At 39.4% G+C, this 17,242-nt stretch overlaps 1 protein-coding gene across 3 annotated transcripts in view; it reads left to right on the top strand.

The window, feature by feature from the left end:
- The window catches only part of SPOCK1 (SPARC (osteonectin), cwcv and kazal like domains proteoglycan 1), a 327,067-nt gene that overhangs the window by 185,698 nt on the left and 124,127 nt on the right, over positions 1-17,242 (top strand). For all 3 annotated transcript variants that reach the window (XM_029998154.1, XM_029998153.1, XM_029998155.2), the window contains one exon: positions 6,456-6,570. In XM_029998154.1, the coding sequence (XP_029854014.1) occupies positions 6,456-6,570 (115 nt within the window). The remainder of the gene's footprint in view (positions 1-6,455; positions 6,571-17,242) is intronic.

The following is a 17,242-nucleotide window of genomic DNA, read 5'->3' as shown; positions in this document are numbered from 1 at the left end:
TTGTTCTTTTCTCATATAGTCAGAACAGTTCCAAGGGGATTGCATAAAAGCAACTGCTCTTGACATTTCATTATGCAGAAGTATTTTTGTCATTGAGTGATCATAGTACTTATTGTCAGGCAATTTTGAAAACAAAAAACCCAATATTTACATAATGCCGTTTCTTTTTGATTGTGTAGTTTGTTTCAGCTCCACTAAACAGCTATGAGTTTGAAATTACTCTCTTCCCCCAAACGAATGGTCATAAAAACAGAATCAAGCTCATAAATCTTTCTGTGAACTAGTTGTACGGTTTCTGCAGGATTACACATCCATTGCTGCAAGACATTGAAAGTATTTATTTGTTATCACCCTTTTAAAGTCAAATGTGTGAAAAATAAATTTACTCTGTTGTGATTAACACAATGACCCACAGCTGCAGCGTATAGAGCTACAATCTTATAGAGCAACTTCTCCCTGTACTGCCCTTGTCTGAACTAAGGAGGTTCCTGCAAGTCATAAGTCTTCTTTTATAGTGGTAATATATAAAAACATGAAATGTAATAGAAACGTATCTCCAACACTGTTGTTAGGTCTTTGTCCAACACTGATTTATACTGCAAACACAGCCTCTGGTGAATGGTGCAGGGAGGGGAGAGCAAAGTGTGTACAGTTCATAAGCAAACATTCTCTGGTGTGCTTTGTGGAGCTGCGAGGGAAAGGGATTTGGGGTGCAATTGGTGTTTGTAATCCTTTTTGATATTGGAAAGAGATGTCAATATACCATTAGGAGGTTGTTCATGGTCTGATGCAATCCCTGGTGTTTATTGTTTACCAATTATTCTGGTATCTCTGTGAGATAACCGCAGAAGTTTAATAGTTTTAAGAGGGTATTTAGGTTGCTATGTATAATAAAAGCTTGACCAAAAAAAAGGAGTGCAAGTGTTTTGTCTCTTGGTGACAGGAGCCCTGATTCTGCACCTCTATTTTGTATAAAAAGCCCTAGCACAGGTTTTGGGTCACTGCGTACATATGAAAGCCTTTCCCCTTTGCAGTGCAATCAGCTGACCTGTAGAGTAGAATTTTCCTACAAAAATGTTGTGGCCAATGAAGCAGAAACTTTAGCCCATCTAAACACTTCTTCACTTGTGCTCTGCCACACAGGAAGAGACTTCACAGCCCACAGTACCAGGACAGCTGGCCAGAAAACAAATGTCAGCAGCAGAAACATCTAGGTGTTAAGTGAGGAAGAGTAAGACTTTTGAGCGAAGATAAAAAGCCAGAAATTCTAAATTTTTCCAAGATAAAAAACTTCTGAAAATGATTGCACTGAGAGATGTGCAGTACTGTATTTCTCTGTATTTCAGACAGCTTTCTCCTGGGATGGATACCTCCCTTGGAGACCAAGTGTGCAGGGATTTGAACAACATGGGAAAAGCTCAGGACAGGAAACTATGAAGCCTGGACTCAAAAAAAGATAGGCAGGGTGACTGAGGTGGGTTTTCATCAAAGAATTTACATTCATGTGAAACCTTTCATTCCAATTCTGGCTGGACAGGTATCCTCTCCAAAAATTTTGGACCAATCCTCAGCCACTATGAGCTCAGATTAAGTAACATCAATTTCACCTTCAGTCTCAGTCTAAGGAAAAAGTAGAAAAATGTTCACATATTAAAACCAGGCTTGAGGTATTTTTGTTATTACTGTGCAGACAGACCTGAGTAACTATGTGCAGACTCTTTGACATAGAAAAGGGATGGCTGTAGTTTTCCTTTCAAGCTGATAAAATAACATCTTTAAAATAAAAACCTTCAAATTTTTGCTCACTTCTCTTCCCACTTTCATTTATTTATTTGTACTTTTGGTTCTTCATTTTCAAGATTTCATACTCATTGCTTTAGGGCAGAAAGAACTGTGATGACAAATATGGTTGTTATGTTTCATCTTATTCCCAAGGGTCTTTTCTTCTGCAGATGATGAGCATCTGCTCCTAGTCATGTAGAAATCTGATTAACAAAGCATGATCTTTGATTAGCATATTTCAGAAATTGTTTCTTATTATGAGCTCTCCTTAGGGCTTGTGTTGCTTAGCAGTAGAACAACCTTCCAAACTTATTTAACATGTTGAGGAACTTTGCAGACATATAAATCCCTATTTTGACCCTTTATGTTCATATGGATCATGCATTGTGCAGAAGTGGAAAAAAACCTCAAGAAATAATAATCTGCATCATGGGGTTTTTTGCTGTCTTCTGAAAAAGCCCACAGTTTTGCTTGTATTTAATAAACTTCCTGCTACTGTTTTGAACTGTATGCAAAGGCTGTTTGTAATGAATAATAAATGATGCTTCTATAGTGTGTTCCATTTAAGGATCTTCATAAGCTTTTCCACGATGAATGAAATAATTAATCCAACATATAGGTGGGGAAAAGCTTTATTTATTATTATTGCCAGCATTATTATTCTTTTCAGATTTTAGAAGCAAGACACTGAGGTAGAGAGAAGTTGAGGCCTGATTTAAAAGGAAATAGTGACCGGGATTTCCAACCACATCTTTTCCCATTCCTTTGCTTCAAACTGATGACCATTCAACAATATTTTTCTTTTTCAATAGACAATTTTTTAATTGCAAAATATTTGAAAGTTTTGTTTCTTTTAACAATAATATATTGTGTGATGCTATTTCAGAAGGTACATACTTCAGAAGTGCATGCATTTTTATTGCCTTAGAAGACCTAAGGAGTTCCTGAAGTGGATATAATTCTTCAATTAGAGTAAATTTTACTGTGAAAAAATGCTAAGTATTGAAACTGTGCATGATGTCACAAAGACCATGGGGGCCTACAGCTTGCTTCTCTTATTCATGACAAACTAATATTGACTTGCAAGGCTAAACCCACATCCCTACTTATGCAGGCTCTAGCTGATAGAAAACTATGCGCACAAGGCCAGAGTGCTCTCCAGCAACCCAGCAAGGTTGGCAGCTATTAGCCCTGGGCTCCTAGCCAGTTTGCACAATGGTTTCTGTTGATGCAGCGTTTTGCATCAAGGATGTGTCACCAGCAAAAGCAGACAACGTGCATGAGCTCCAGTAAAAGAGCAAGGCCAGCTGCAAGCAAGCAAAAGTTCTGGTCATTAAATTTTTTTGTGTGGATATGACCTTTGAATTACATCAGCCCACTGAACCTATGATCTGGTGACCATTCATGCTCCAAGTGGTGCTTACTTATTGAAGGCTTTGCAGAAGGAGGGTGTGTTACTCTGTTTTGCAGTTTAAGAACTTCTACATAGACAGATAGGTAAGGAAATTGTGGCTTGCCATTTCAATCCCTGTCAAATATCTACCTCAGTCTTTAACTCAGTCTCCGGTGAGAGCAAAGTAAGAGGATTAAGAATGTGTATCTCACCCGCTGTGTTCTGGGAATTTAAGGAGCAGGGGATGGGCTACTTCTCATGTGCATGTTAGTCTGACTTGGAAAAGACACCAAGAGGCAACAGCAAAACACCCCTGAAGGGCCTTTTCAGCCTTTGGTCTTTTCAGTGGGACAGACCCTGGCCCCTCAAACACTGCCTATATATTTTCCTAATGGCAACTCATTGGATGTTGATGCCTTGTTGTTTATGGTGCAGGAAACAGATGGTCTTTTCTCCTTCCTTGCTCACTTCACCTTTTCTATCAGTTTTAATGGCTTTAAAAGAAAATGCTTTTAACACTTCTGGTTTGTTTTTACGATTTCCCCGTGTCTTGCACCAAAGGCATTCCACTAAATACATACGCACTAGTGAAGCTCAATTGCCCATCACAAATGTGTAATGGGTGTTAATGTGGTAAGAGCTTGTAGCTATGGCTGTTTAAACCAACACCGAACAGCTGCAGCACTTTAGCACTGCAGGAAAACAGAAGAATCCTCTGCTTGTTGAAAGTACATTTGCTGCCATATAAAGAAATTTGGTACATAGCAAACTGAAACTTCTTGTACTTCAAATAGTATCCTTTAAAAGTTTCTCTGATCATTCAGTAAAAGTGGGAAGCTCAGTTATAATGTGCGATAAGAGTTTTATACAGTCCCCAAAATGAAACTAGGAGTTGCCCATTTCCACGAGTGGCCCATTATGTGGGGAGGGAGGGGAGAGGTAAAATGGGATTTGAGGGTACATTGAAGAGGCATAGAAAGTCAAATCCATGGCAAAATAATGTCCAAAAAAAAGCTTATCTAAAAATCACTTCTTAAAGGTGAAATTTCTCTGTATGGCTGTGACTTCCCTTCTTCTGAAGTATTCATATAACCATTTTTTGAATATTTGTAATTCATGCTGGCAGATACGTTGTATTGCTGATCTTTAGAAGCATCCTTTTGTAAGAGAACAAATTTAGATAGATAGCTTTTCAAATGGGACTTGATTGCAGAAAAGTATTTATAAAAGATTTTCCCAGGTGGGATCAGTGCTCTAATTGGAGTGGTATCCAGCATAGCACTGTATCGCTCCTCTTTTTTTTATTTCCAAGATTACCAAATCACCACTCATTTAAGGAAGCATTCTATAGAAACTTGGCAGGAGCAGACAGACTTGCACACTGGCAGGACAGCAAATACTGTCTGCCTCTGCTGAGCTTCTGTAGGGACCAGGAGGCTGCTCCGGCACCCGCGCCAGTGCCTAATGCACCAGCATCTTCTTGCCTCTGTGAAGGAGCAGCTCCTGCCTCAACTAAGATCAGACCCTCGCTCACTTTGGGTGCTAAACAGGATGATCCCAACCCAAATCCTAATTTTACCACATCAGGCCTCTGATATATGCTTAATATCTTCATTTATTTGAGAAGAGGGGAAAGGTATGTGCAGTTCTAGTAAAACCTAGTGTAATGTGCCATGTGCTAATTTCTTCATTTAGTGTTAGGAGACATATTTGTGTATAGAGAAAAAACATGAAGGGGCTTTTCAGACTCTCACTGCTCCTTTCTGAGTGTGTTTGGGGAAAATGGTTCATTGCAAGCTAAATGAGGATCTTTGCAGGAGCCTCCTGTTAGAATATTGGCAGTGTATCACTGTGCCATTTCGGTCTCTGAGTGCCCTTTTCAGATAAGCAGGGCATGTGTGTGTGTGTGTGTGTGCGCACACGTGTGTGCACATGTGTGTTAATCCTTGTGTCCTGGCTAAATGCCAATTTTGATGCTTACTTTCTGTCTGCAGGCCTTTAAGTCTATTTGCATCATCATTACGGTACAGCATTATTCACTCCTTTGAGTCCACTATTGTGCTGCCTTGCAGTACGCTGTCATAGAGTGGCAGATTTTAACGAGAGGATTGGGAAATGGGTATGTTCAGGAGGAAGGTTCATGGGATCTTTCCTAATCAAAACTGTAAAGAAGGTACCAGAGGGTAAACCCTAGTACCTTGCACTTTCCAATGCAGGATTGCATGTCACTTTTGCACATTTTCCAGACTCCTGACTAGCTGCAGTACCTCAAGTCATCCATCGCATTAGAGGGAGAGAAGCTCCCTTTACTACTGCCATGTCCTTTTCTCCAGCAGCTTAAGAACTGTTGAGAGAAAGATTGACCACTGTGTTATTCATCCTGGGCCTGACTGAAGTACTGAAGATACGTTTCGGGGCTGTGTGTCCCTGTCTGTCCCCCGGTCCCATCAGGCTCCTGTTAGGCTGCTGGAGAGAAGGACAAAGCGGCAGTGATCACTCCACAGGGAACCACAACCTCAGACCAAAGCAGGGATGCCAGCACCAAGAGGGGAACATTGGATAGTGTTGGAAGGAGAACAAAGAGTGTAAGGACTGACTTTAGAGGAAGAAATTTCTCTGGGGAGCATTAGCAGGGACAACAGCTTGGGCATATTTGCTCTGAGGTAGCAACTCATCATGCCTTCTAATCCCACTTCTGACAGCACTGCTCGTGACGTAAGCTGTTGCATAAAAGCCCAGGATTATTTTATTGTTATTACTGCTCTTCTACTTAAGCATTTTAAGTACAGGAGATGCTTATCTGTAAAAATTAGAAATAACTTCTAGAAAATAATATGCCTGTTATACATAGTATCTGTGAAACTAAATTTAGTAGCACTCTGCAATATGTCAGTTATTAGACAGCTTCTAAAATACCAGTTATTTTGTTACTTGTGAGTGTATTTCATTCCACCATAACTTTTCTATGAAATAAACACCATGATATAGATTATTATACCAGAACTTCATCCCAAAGTATCATGTCTAGTATTAATGTGAATGCCAAGTTAGACTCAGATCACTGTTCAATAATCAGTCTTTAAGCTCTCCATCTATCTTTCTACTTAAACATCTCTATTTAACATGCAGTCTGAAAACAACGGCACATACTCTAAAATGGCAAAGTATTTATTCACTCAGATGTGGGAGTGTTCATTCTAACCAGTTGTCATCTGTCAACCAAGAGATAACTTTATATGCATTTCTCACTTTCTTTTTTAATATGTCTGGTTTTTTATAGCCCTTGATCCATCCAAAGATCCATGTTTGAAGGTGAAGTGCAGCCCACATAAAGTGTGTGTCACTCATGACTATGAAACTGCTATTTGTGTAAGCCGCAAGCAGCTGGTACACAGGTAAGGAAACTTTAAGTTGTTTGAGGTTTTTGTGTCTTCACAGGCATACGGTATGATGAGAAGAAATAAAATGAGAAAACTCCAAAATGGACATGAAAAAACATAATTTTAAAACATTCCTTTAAAGTTTAATTTGCATTTTTTTCCAAAACCAAACGGAAGTCTTATTATTTATAACTGAGGCTATTCCAAAAAGATGAACTGGAACATGGTGCACCATGTAGTCTGGAGTACAGAATGCTCTCCCAATTCTGGGAGTGGTTTTCTCCTCCCAGAGAGCAGTAACTACACATATGTTAAAATCTGAAAACCTGGAATATGAAAACATTGTGTCAGAGACATCTACAGTTCCCATAACTTAATTAGAAGCAATTAAAAAATATTAATAAAGGGCTTTTTTTTAAATATATCAAACTTCTGCTTAAATTTAGTAAAGAACTGAAAAATGTTGGTGGAACTTTGTAGAGCATCTCCCTGGTAAGTCACGTAAGTACAGAAATCTCCAGATCTGATGGCTGAATGACTGAATTAAGAGCAAATAAAATAGCTAATATGTTAAAAGCTTTGGCCAAGATGTTCAAATTAGACTACAGAACTTCACTGAAAGAAGCTATGAATAAACAAAGAAAAGCCTCCTTGAGAATAGGTTGAAATATGCTATGAACAATCAAGAATGAAGAAATTTATAAACAAATTTAGAGAAAACAAACTAACATTGCCCCATTTTGGAAGCAGAACAAGTAGAACTGGTAAGGAAACTGGTCTCAAGTATCTCCAGAGGCTCTCTGAGTCAAGACCCGGAATAAAACTGAAGAAATAAGCCCCTCCACTTGCCAACAGATGTCAAACAAAACTGTACTGCTGTAGTGGGCAACTTGGAATGGTTGGTCTGTACTTTAAGAAAAATACGTTGTCTTGCTTTCATTACATTTGAGTGATAAATGTGGGGACTGGTCTCCAATTTCTTTCCCTATTTAGTAGTGAAGCAAAAATTCACCTGTAACAACTCAGGTCCCTAAATGTCATTGTCAGCTGAGATTGTAGTTCCACAACTGTTTAAGCCAAACTAAATTCAGGATGATCTGATTCCCAGGTACTAGTACTACATCTTATCTTACCTCACTGCTACCTGCCTGAGGAAGCTAATACAGTAAAAAAAAAAAAATTGCATTTGATTTATAATACAAAGTTAATGGTGTAATGTGCATGAGGCAGTATGTTTAATCTTTGGTTTTCAATGTGGAATGAACCCTGGAAGGATGTTAGGAGTGTGTCTATGTGCAGTGCTTACATTCTAATGACATTTTTGGCATTATGTAGCTTAAATTTTCTAGTTAGGATGGATTTAAAGCGCTTACATTATATAGTAGTCCATATGATATATAGACATAGATGTTAAGCCAAATGCTTTCTGAGCTATTTCCAGTATTTAATGTCCCAAAAGTGGTCAAAATGATACAGAGTAATGGTATAGAGGAGGAGCTGAATATCCTTTTTTTTCCAGAAACCAGGCTGTGTTTCATGTGATCTCTCTCTGATTTCTCCACTGCCTGCAGCTATTTCAGCTAACCTTTGAGGAGCACTGTGACTATGGAGATGAATAGAAAAGTATTGAAAACTTACTTTGAAAATTCTCCAAACAATTTCCAGCAAGTTTTGTAATGCTGAAAGAACTACTGCTGATGTGTGATAGTGGCACATATGTCCCCAAAGTGTTTTTATTCTCAAAATATCCGGCTACCCTTGCCTCAGAGGGTTGACATGTCAATGAGGAAAGTAACTAGGTCAAATTGTCTGCTGATTTGAATCTGTGGAGTGACACCACTAAAGATTTTCATCTTTAGTCCCACAACATTCTGTTCTTTTTTCTGTGCCTGACCTAAATACTCCAGTCATATTTAAGGGTGTGTTAATCAGGAGTAAATGCATTACAAGAGGTGGAGTTGCACCTATTTAAAAGTAGGAAGAGCCTGAATATATTAGCATGGTCATATGTGTAGTAAGAACCGTCAAATAACAGAGCACCATTGCGATTGCTTTGCACATCCACAGTGATTTTGGGTGTGCTCAGAAGGATTTTCCATTTTATGCATCATTATCAACTTGCTGTAGTGGCTTTACAAAGCATGTAGGCTCAGCAAAAAGTAATCAGGAGAGCAACATCTTGTGTTATTGCTGAGGTTTCCAGACAGAGCTGCACTGATTTGCATCACCTGATTAACTGGCCTACTGAAGAGTTGCAGCACAAGGAAACTGTATTTTTCCAGGCATAGTGTAGCTAACTTTGAAATCACCAGTGACAACACATTGCCATTGCTGTTTCATTTCCTTTGTGCTGGAATGCACACTTTTTAAACCACTGCAAGAATACAATAACAGCATATAAAATTGAGTTAAATGGAAACTTGTTATTTTATATTTACTCAGACCCTGGCTCCCTGATGGCTAACTCATCCTGTAAAGCTTTCAGTCTCATGCCTTTAGAGTAACTCTCACATCTGGCACCACGGCTGCCACATATTTCAGAGTGCTGTGGCTTTGATCCTGCCCATGGTGATCTGCTGGATGTGGGATCCCCTGACAGGGCGCACGGGCTGGGTCCATGGGACAGCAGCTCACGGTGCTGCTCGGTTTGGTTGGGGGTTACCCCAGGGGTGCCAAAGGAGCCTGCTAGAAGTCCCGTGCCCCAGGGGCAGCCTGGCAGCCTGAGCCCTCCTGGGCAGCCTCCTCCTTCCTTCCCTCTTCCTCCTTCCCTCCCCTCCACAGTCACCTGGTGAGCAGCCCTTGGTCTTGAAAATACGGGAGAAGATGTCTGAGAGGTGTTTCAGGCAGATAACAGCGTTTTGTCAGCACATCCTCTAAGGCGTTTACAGTACAAATTGGACAGGGCATTAAGAGAAAAGGCAAGACTGAGCAGTGATTGAAGAGAGTGTAAAAGATAAATTTGAAGGTGCCTTCTTATATGCTTAATAGTCCTTGGACTAATGATGGAGCCTTATGAAATCTTTTGTGTGGCTTGAAACGCCTTTCAATTTGGACACGATCTATGAGGAAGGTTCATTATTAGTTCGGTTTTGCATGAAATGCAGTAGTTAATATCTCTCAAAAATTACTCATACATTTACAGTCCTGGAAAACTTCATGCCATTTGTCTCTTCTGGTGTTGCTAGTGAAGCTGGTAGGAAGGAAAGATGTCACTCGTGGGCTTTTCTGAAAAGAACAGAATTAGAAAAGACGATTGATGAAAAAATAATGGGCATATTAACATGTCCAGGGTTTACACCTTTGTTCAGTCCATTTAACTGGCGATCACCAATTAGTTCATCACTGCAGTGTATGTCACTCACAAAGGTAATCATGCAACCTCTCTGCTTCTCTGCTGTGACTTAGAAATCCAGCTATTTACTCAGTATTTCTTCAGTACTTTTGAGGCTACTGTTGCTGACAAAAAAGGCCACTACTGAGTTCCTCACAAATGTTTTTTTTAAGATCTGGACAAGCTCCCAGATCATAGAATCATAGAATGGTTTGGGTTGGAGGGGACCTTAAAGATCATCTAGTTCCAGCCCCCCTGCCGTGGGCAGGGACACCTTCCACCAGACCAGGTTGCTGAAAGCCCCATCCAACCTGGCCTTGAACACTGCCAGGGACGGGGCATCCACAGCCTCTCTGGGCAACCTGTCCCAGTGCCTCACCACCCTCACAGTGAAGAACTTCTTCCTTACATCTGATCTAAATCTACCCTCTTTCAGTTTAAAGCCATTACCCCTTGTCCCATCACTACACGCCCTTGTACAAAGTCCCTCTCCAGCTTTCCTGTAGGTCCCCTTTAGGTACTGGCAGGCTGCCATAAGGTCTCCCCGGAGCCTCCTCTTCTCCAGGCTGAACAACCCCAACCCTCTCAGCCTCACTTCATAGGAGAGGTGCTCCAGCCCTCTGATCGTTTTTGTGCCCTTCCTCTGGACCCACTCCAACAGGTCCATGTCCTGCTGATGTTGGGGCCCCAGAGCTGAACGCAGTACTGCAGGGGGGGTCTCACCCGAGCGGAGCAGAGGGGCAGAATCCCCTCCCTCGACCTGCTGGTCACGCTGCTTTTGATGCAGCCCAGGATACGGTTGGCTTTCTGGGCTGCAAACGCACATTGGTGGGTCATGTTGAGCTTCTCATCAATCAACACCCCCAAGTCCTTCTCCTCAGGGCTGCTCTCAATCCACTCATCGCCCAGCCTGTATTTGTGCTTACACATCAAAAGCTTGGTCTGACCAATGTGGCAGTGTTGGCAACTACACTTAGCCACATTGAGCAGTCAATTCTCCCTCTTTCTTTACAAATCCTGCAGTTGATACACCATTTCTGGTTAGGAAGGACTCTGTTGAAAACAAGTCCAGTAAAACATCCCCATATGTGAAACTGAGCATTTTCATACCAGTGCTATTCTATGTGCTATTTGTATTTGTGCTTTAAATTGTATCCAAAAGGGAATTCATGAATGAAGAAAATTAATAATTGCAAGAATGTCAGTGACCCACCTGCTTTCAAGAACTGCTTGGGAGCATTACAGAAAAATCTTTAACCACAGCAAATGCACTTCTAGGGATTTACTGAAAAATCGTGCACATAAGCAAGGATTTTAAACAGCGCTGTTCCTCAATGGCTATGTATTAGATCATTACCTTTTAAAATGCACTAAGTATAGGGCCTATAAACCTTAAGCTTGTTGTTTTGCTCTCTTCTCTGACTCATGCATGTCAGTATTTTCTCTTGCTTGCTTTGCTGCTAAATGCTAGTGAGGGCTGGCAAAACACCAAGGACTCCTTTGGGGTAATATCTTCCTGTGCCCAAAACCTGACTCCCATATTCTCAGTGGCCTGACGGATGTGAGGGAGGACTTGTTTCTAAGCTCATGATGTTTAATTCTGCATGATTTATGTGGTAATATTTATCAAAGCCTGAATACGTGAGCAACCTATATGAGGTGGTGTAACAGACCCAAACCTGGGAGGTGATTAATTATCTTTGGATCTACTAATAACATCAGTTTGTTCCCCAGTTAGCCTTGCTGTGCTCACAGCTTTTTTCTATTGTTCATTTTCATGCTGATTCAGAAAATAATTGTTGTTCTTTTTTGTATTAAGTACCATTCAGGAAAAAAAAGCATATCCCAAAGGGAACTTTACAAAAGAACATTGTTCAGCTTCCTGTTGGTGTATTTATCAGTGTTAATTTTATGTGCTTTACTTGTATGTATTTTCTTGAATGGGCTACCACAAGCAGCAAGATGGGAGAACCCAGACAATAATAGGGCAAGACCACTGGGTAGTTTATTCATTTTCTTGTCTTTCTCCATGGAGACTATCCAAGTAGTTTTTCTAGTAAGCTTTTATTACTTCAGAATGTTTCCAAAGTAAAGTGTCAGTATTTCTAACTTCTCTGCAAATCCCTACTTTTCTTTCAGTTTGTGCTAAAATGAAGAGGGAGGGGATGTGACTCCCTAATAGGGTGAATTCTCCCCCTTTTCACTGCAGCCTTGATGCTTTCTTGTAAGCTGGCAGGTGCAAGAGAGGCAAAATTATGCAGGAAATTTGAAAAATCTGCTGTAAAAATACTGTTCTTTCAATTATTATTTAATCTTAGCTGAGGAAAAATGCAGTTGTTTTCAACGGTGCTGCAGTGGAACACAGTTTGTTCATCCATCCTGGGTAGGCAGCATGCCAAAAAATGTGTTCTGGGACACTGAGGCCTTCCTAGAGTAACAGGCTTCCATAACTTTAATGGTGAGATGTGGGACTCCACTCAATAATTCAGGATAATACAGCTCTATAATAAAATCATTATGAAGATTAAATTGTTAATGCATGCACTGGATGCAGAAAACATAAATATCAAAATTATTTTTCACATCCCCAGAGTTTCTTCTAAGTTCTGGGATGAATTCACAGTTATGAGTTAATTTTTACTGCAGATTTGTTTATGGGCACCAAATGAATTCTTTTGTTGATTAACATTTTCAGAATTAAGGGAAGAAAACTGCCTAGTTCAGAGCAAAAAGAAAATCTTTTGACAGTTGTTTTAGAAAAAAATAAAGCCATTTCAAATTTGTTGGATTTTTTTTTTCCAAGTAACAATACAACAATATTTACATCTCTCTGCAAACTGTTTTGGAGTCACTAAATGTGATTTTCCCTGCAAACAAGAAAGTTTTCATGTGAAACATTTTATCCACCTCTAATGCTGAGCATTGATTTCTCTAATCTACTGGCATAGATTTTTGCTTCAGAAGAAAGAGCGTTGAAATATTTGATTAAACACACACTCACAAAAAACAACAGATTGCATTAGGTTTTTTTCAAACAGATATATTGTACTGGGGAAATTGCCAAAATTTAGGCTTATTATTCCCAAGGGTACCTCTGACAGAATCTTGGAGAATTATTTTAATCTTCTGTGAATGAAAGCTCTAGACATGAACAAGATGGAGTAAATGGCTTTTTTTTGGTAATTTGTAAACTATAATGCATTACTCTGTAAAGACTATTATTCTTTCTAATATCTAATCACTCATGGTACATTGCACAGTTTAACTGTAGCTCATGCTGTTTGTCCAGAAAAATAAATGAGAATCCCGGAAAATCAAAAGAGCGAGGGGCCTTTGAGGTCACAGCCAAGTAAAGCACATAATGTGATGTGCAAGTGGTGTGCAAGAGATGTGTGCAAGTCCTTAGAGAAAACGTGAAAGCTTTTAGAAGTATTTCATTTCTGGACTGCCTGACAACAAAGGCATGCCTCTGCTACAGTGCAAAAGCTTTGGGTTTTGCAGCGGACAAGTAATAGACGTGTGGAAATCAGGAATGTTTGTTTTTCTTATGTGGGCTATGTTGCCTTGTAGTAAGACAGAGAGCACATGGTATGATGTGCCATCAATCTACAAGTGCTCAAGGGGACCACTGAATATTAAGAGAGAACAGCATAAGAGTCTGGCACTATCCTTTATTCCCCATTACAGTTATTTTTAAAATTTTAATTATGAAAATTACAGTCTAAGCATGAACCCCAAAAGGTCACTAGCTTTTCCTCCAAGACGGTCTCCATCTTTAACAGCCTGCGATTCAGTCCAAGGATGCTTAAATATTGGAACAGCACTCACTGGTTTTAAAAGCAGATATTACTCTCCTGAACAGGATAATCTGTAAACTGTAGGTCTCATTTTCCAAGTGGTCCATTTCTCAGTTTCAATTCTGCCTAAGGTAAATTGCTTTTAACTAAAGAGACCATAGGGAGAGTCTGTGGAGGGACTGGCTTTCATCAATCAAGATGATATGAGCTGGTTCTGTTCTGAGTCACGAGAGTGACCTACTGGCTGCCAGGAGTTTCTGCACAAAAATCCTCCAGTTTCTTATTTTCTGGAGGAAGCTGGCTATGGTATCTCCCCTCAATAGACAAGACTTCGTGTACCTTTTAGGCTGTTTTCTGGCTTTCCTGAGCTCTAGATACGCTGCTGACTTTGGTGTATTTCAAACCTCAGAGGTAAAAGACTCCTGAACCTTAGCAAACAAGTAGAAGGAAAGATCCACCTTCCTTGACTTTAAGTACTTCAGTCATCTTTAAAGCTGAATTCAAATATGGTTCCTGACTCAAAGCAAAAAGCTCCCAAGTTTTGCACCATGCATTTTGGAATTTCCATGCATTTTCAAACTTCCACGGAAGAATGTAGACATGCTAAAGTATGATCAGACAGAGCACAGACATCTCCCATGGAAATTGCACAAGATTGTCGCCAATAGCCTAGATGTGAAACTTTCTGCATCCCGAGGCCAATTAGCCACTCTGCACTTCTCTCCCCAGAACTGGTAACTCATTGCTAGTCATGCTTCATCAGCTTTAGAGCTCATTAGAGTAGTGCAAGGTGACTGTCGCCTATTGGACATGAGTAATTTTTGAAATATATGGTAGTGCACAGCTCTTTTATAATGGATTTTAGAGTGTGTAGTCTTCATCTCTGTCTGCTTTGGCAATAGCAATAGATGAACTCATTCTTGCTATCAACAGGGGATTTACTGTATTTTATTCACAGTCACCAAGCACCTGGCTGCTGGGGTGAACATCTCACTGCTAAGGTCATTGTCTTTTACTCTGCAGCTCCTATCTTACTGTGCTCTACTTTACTGTGAGGATGCTGCAGGCACAAGAGGAAATACAATGGTTATTGAGACATTCTCCTGCTGCATAACTCCTTTTAGACCAGTATCAGAGCACTCGCTGAAAACCACCTCAATACCTCTGGATACCTTTGCTGTCATCAGAAAGTTATTACAGTGAATAGAATAAGAAAATAATCTATTATCTTCTGCACTTTAATTAACATTTATAAATAGTTTGTGCATTTAAAGATATTATTCGATGGATTGAATACTACTTTGTAAAATTCCTGCTCTTAATATTTCTAGTTGTACGCTTTTAGCAGCATATAAAAATGGACCAGAAGTGACTTCTTGGATCATTAAGTTCAGTCCCTCTGCAAGAGTATCATATAAACTTTTTTATTAGCCTACCAAGTTCTGTCTTAAAGTTAATAAGGTTTATTGCCCCCTCTACTCTGTTTGGAAGAATCTCAGCATCTCAACCCTTCTGGTTAGAAACCTGCTAATATCTAGCCTAAATTTATTCAAATCCAGCTAAAATTTCTGGAGTTTTCCTAAATGGTTCCTCAGTATTTATTTGGAAATAATGACTTTCTGTGGTTTTGCTAGACTTAGCAAATGCTCCTACTCTTTTCTTACAGCTCTCTTAAAAACACATTCCTCTTGACTGTCTTAGTTTTCCTTTGTGGCAGAGCTTATTGGGCTTGGCTGCTGAGATCAGTCAAGAAATTAAACTCAAAATTATCACTTTGTCTTCTTGCTATTTAAACTCTTTACACATCTTTAGGTATTATATTCCCTCTGAGTCATTGCTTATTAAGATTTTAATCTTTATTTCTTAAATTAATCCCCTCTTTTAAGTGCCTGTTCTATTCATGCCTGCTTTAAACCTGTGGTTGTCCTTCCCTGAGCCCCAGTAGAATATCTGCAATTCGAACGTCCGTATTCCAGGTGGGCATTCAGCTGAGCTTTCTGGAGGACAGTTTTGGCTTTAATGTTCTGTGTACCTCTGGATTGATATACAGTCCAGAATTGGGTATACATATATGGAATTTACTGTTTCAAGGATTTGTACATAGCATTCTACATTTGTTTCATCCTCACTAGAAACATACAATAGCCAAAATTACTTTTCTCTGAGCAAAACATTTTTTATTAACATGATAACAAAAAGAGGGGGAGGAGGGAGTTTGAAATAAATACAAGTCATACCTAACAGAGCATTACATATAAACTATATATAAAATTCAGTGTTTAGAGCTCTGAGATCTGACTAATGTGAAACTTAAATGTATAATGGTGGAAAATGCATGTCTGAAAGCTCATGTGTGAATGTAAGTTTGTGCAGCAGATTCATAGGGAACACAAGCCAGCAGGAAAACTTAAATACATGAAAGAGAAAATAAGGGCAACACAATGTTTGTTCTTCAATGGTTTTACTATCTCAGTGGGTTCTTTTGGTGACTGCAGAATTGGTCATATATAAACCTCTTGATATAGCTCTTACCAACCTGTCAAGAGCTAGCATTCAAAGCTAAGTTAGCATCCAAAAACTCCTGTTTCCCTTGAGATACCTAGAAGAAAGCTGAGTTAAAAGTTCAATCACCTCCTCCATGGCATTTGTCTCTTCCTGACTTGGATTGTGAGCTGTTTATAGCATAAGGGATGTTGGCTTTTTTGTTGTTTGGAAAGCTCTTCTTGCTCACTCTCAAGTGAGCAAGATACGAAAACAGTAATTGGTATAAATGTCATCTGCTTGGCAAATGTCAAGAGATTTGTCAAGAAATGAATAATGAACAAATGAATAAAGTTGGATGGGACTCTGCCTTTGTATCCTCATCCTGTAAGAAGACATTAGGCTTTGCATGCTTGGTAATTCTTGGATTTTTAACGCTTTTTCAAACAACCTTAACACATCATCATTATCACTATTATTAAAATATAAACAGGTAGGTATATTCAGATGTGGGACCCAACAGGACAGTTCTACAGGCTGTCCATATACCTGTCAGCAGTACCACATTTGACCATTGACCTTGGAGGTTGCATGCATGTCTTTTTGCCTTAAGTTGTTGGCTGACTTTATGACTGCGTTAACACTCAAATGACTTGGAATCTGCAGTCTTTCTGGGTTTACCACAGCCCAGTAGATTAAGAATGTATTTCCCAATTCAAGCTCTTTGTATTTTCTATGTGCTAAAAATCTTAACCGCAGAATTGCTGGAAGCAAATTTGTAATGGTATTTAATACGTGTCTGTATTTTTGCTGTTTATCCCTATCTTAAATCTGTTGAGTAATCCAGTCAGTCAGAAATTATTATTTAATGTTTACAAATGACCTCCAATGCTCTGAAAATTATTCTGTATTTATACAATAATCTGTTTACTGGAGATTCTAAATTTATTGCTGGTTTTTGCTGTAGAAGCCCCAGGACATGAATGTGTTCAGTGGAAAAGTCTTTTTAGTGCTAATAAAAGGCATGCTTTTGTAAGATTGGGACTGATGTTTATGGCAAAGGCATTTTATTAAAGCT

Source organism: Aquila chrysaetos, chromosome 22, assembly GCF_900496995.4.
Source record: "Aquila chrysaetos chrysaetos chromosome 22, bAquChr1.4, whole genome shotgun sequence".
NCBI lineage: Eukaryota > Metazoa > Chordata > Aves > Accipitriformes > Accipitridae > Aquila > Aquila chrysaetos.
Note: the sequence above shows the minus strand (reverse complement) of the source record. Positions and strands in the feature narration are given on the sequence as shown.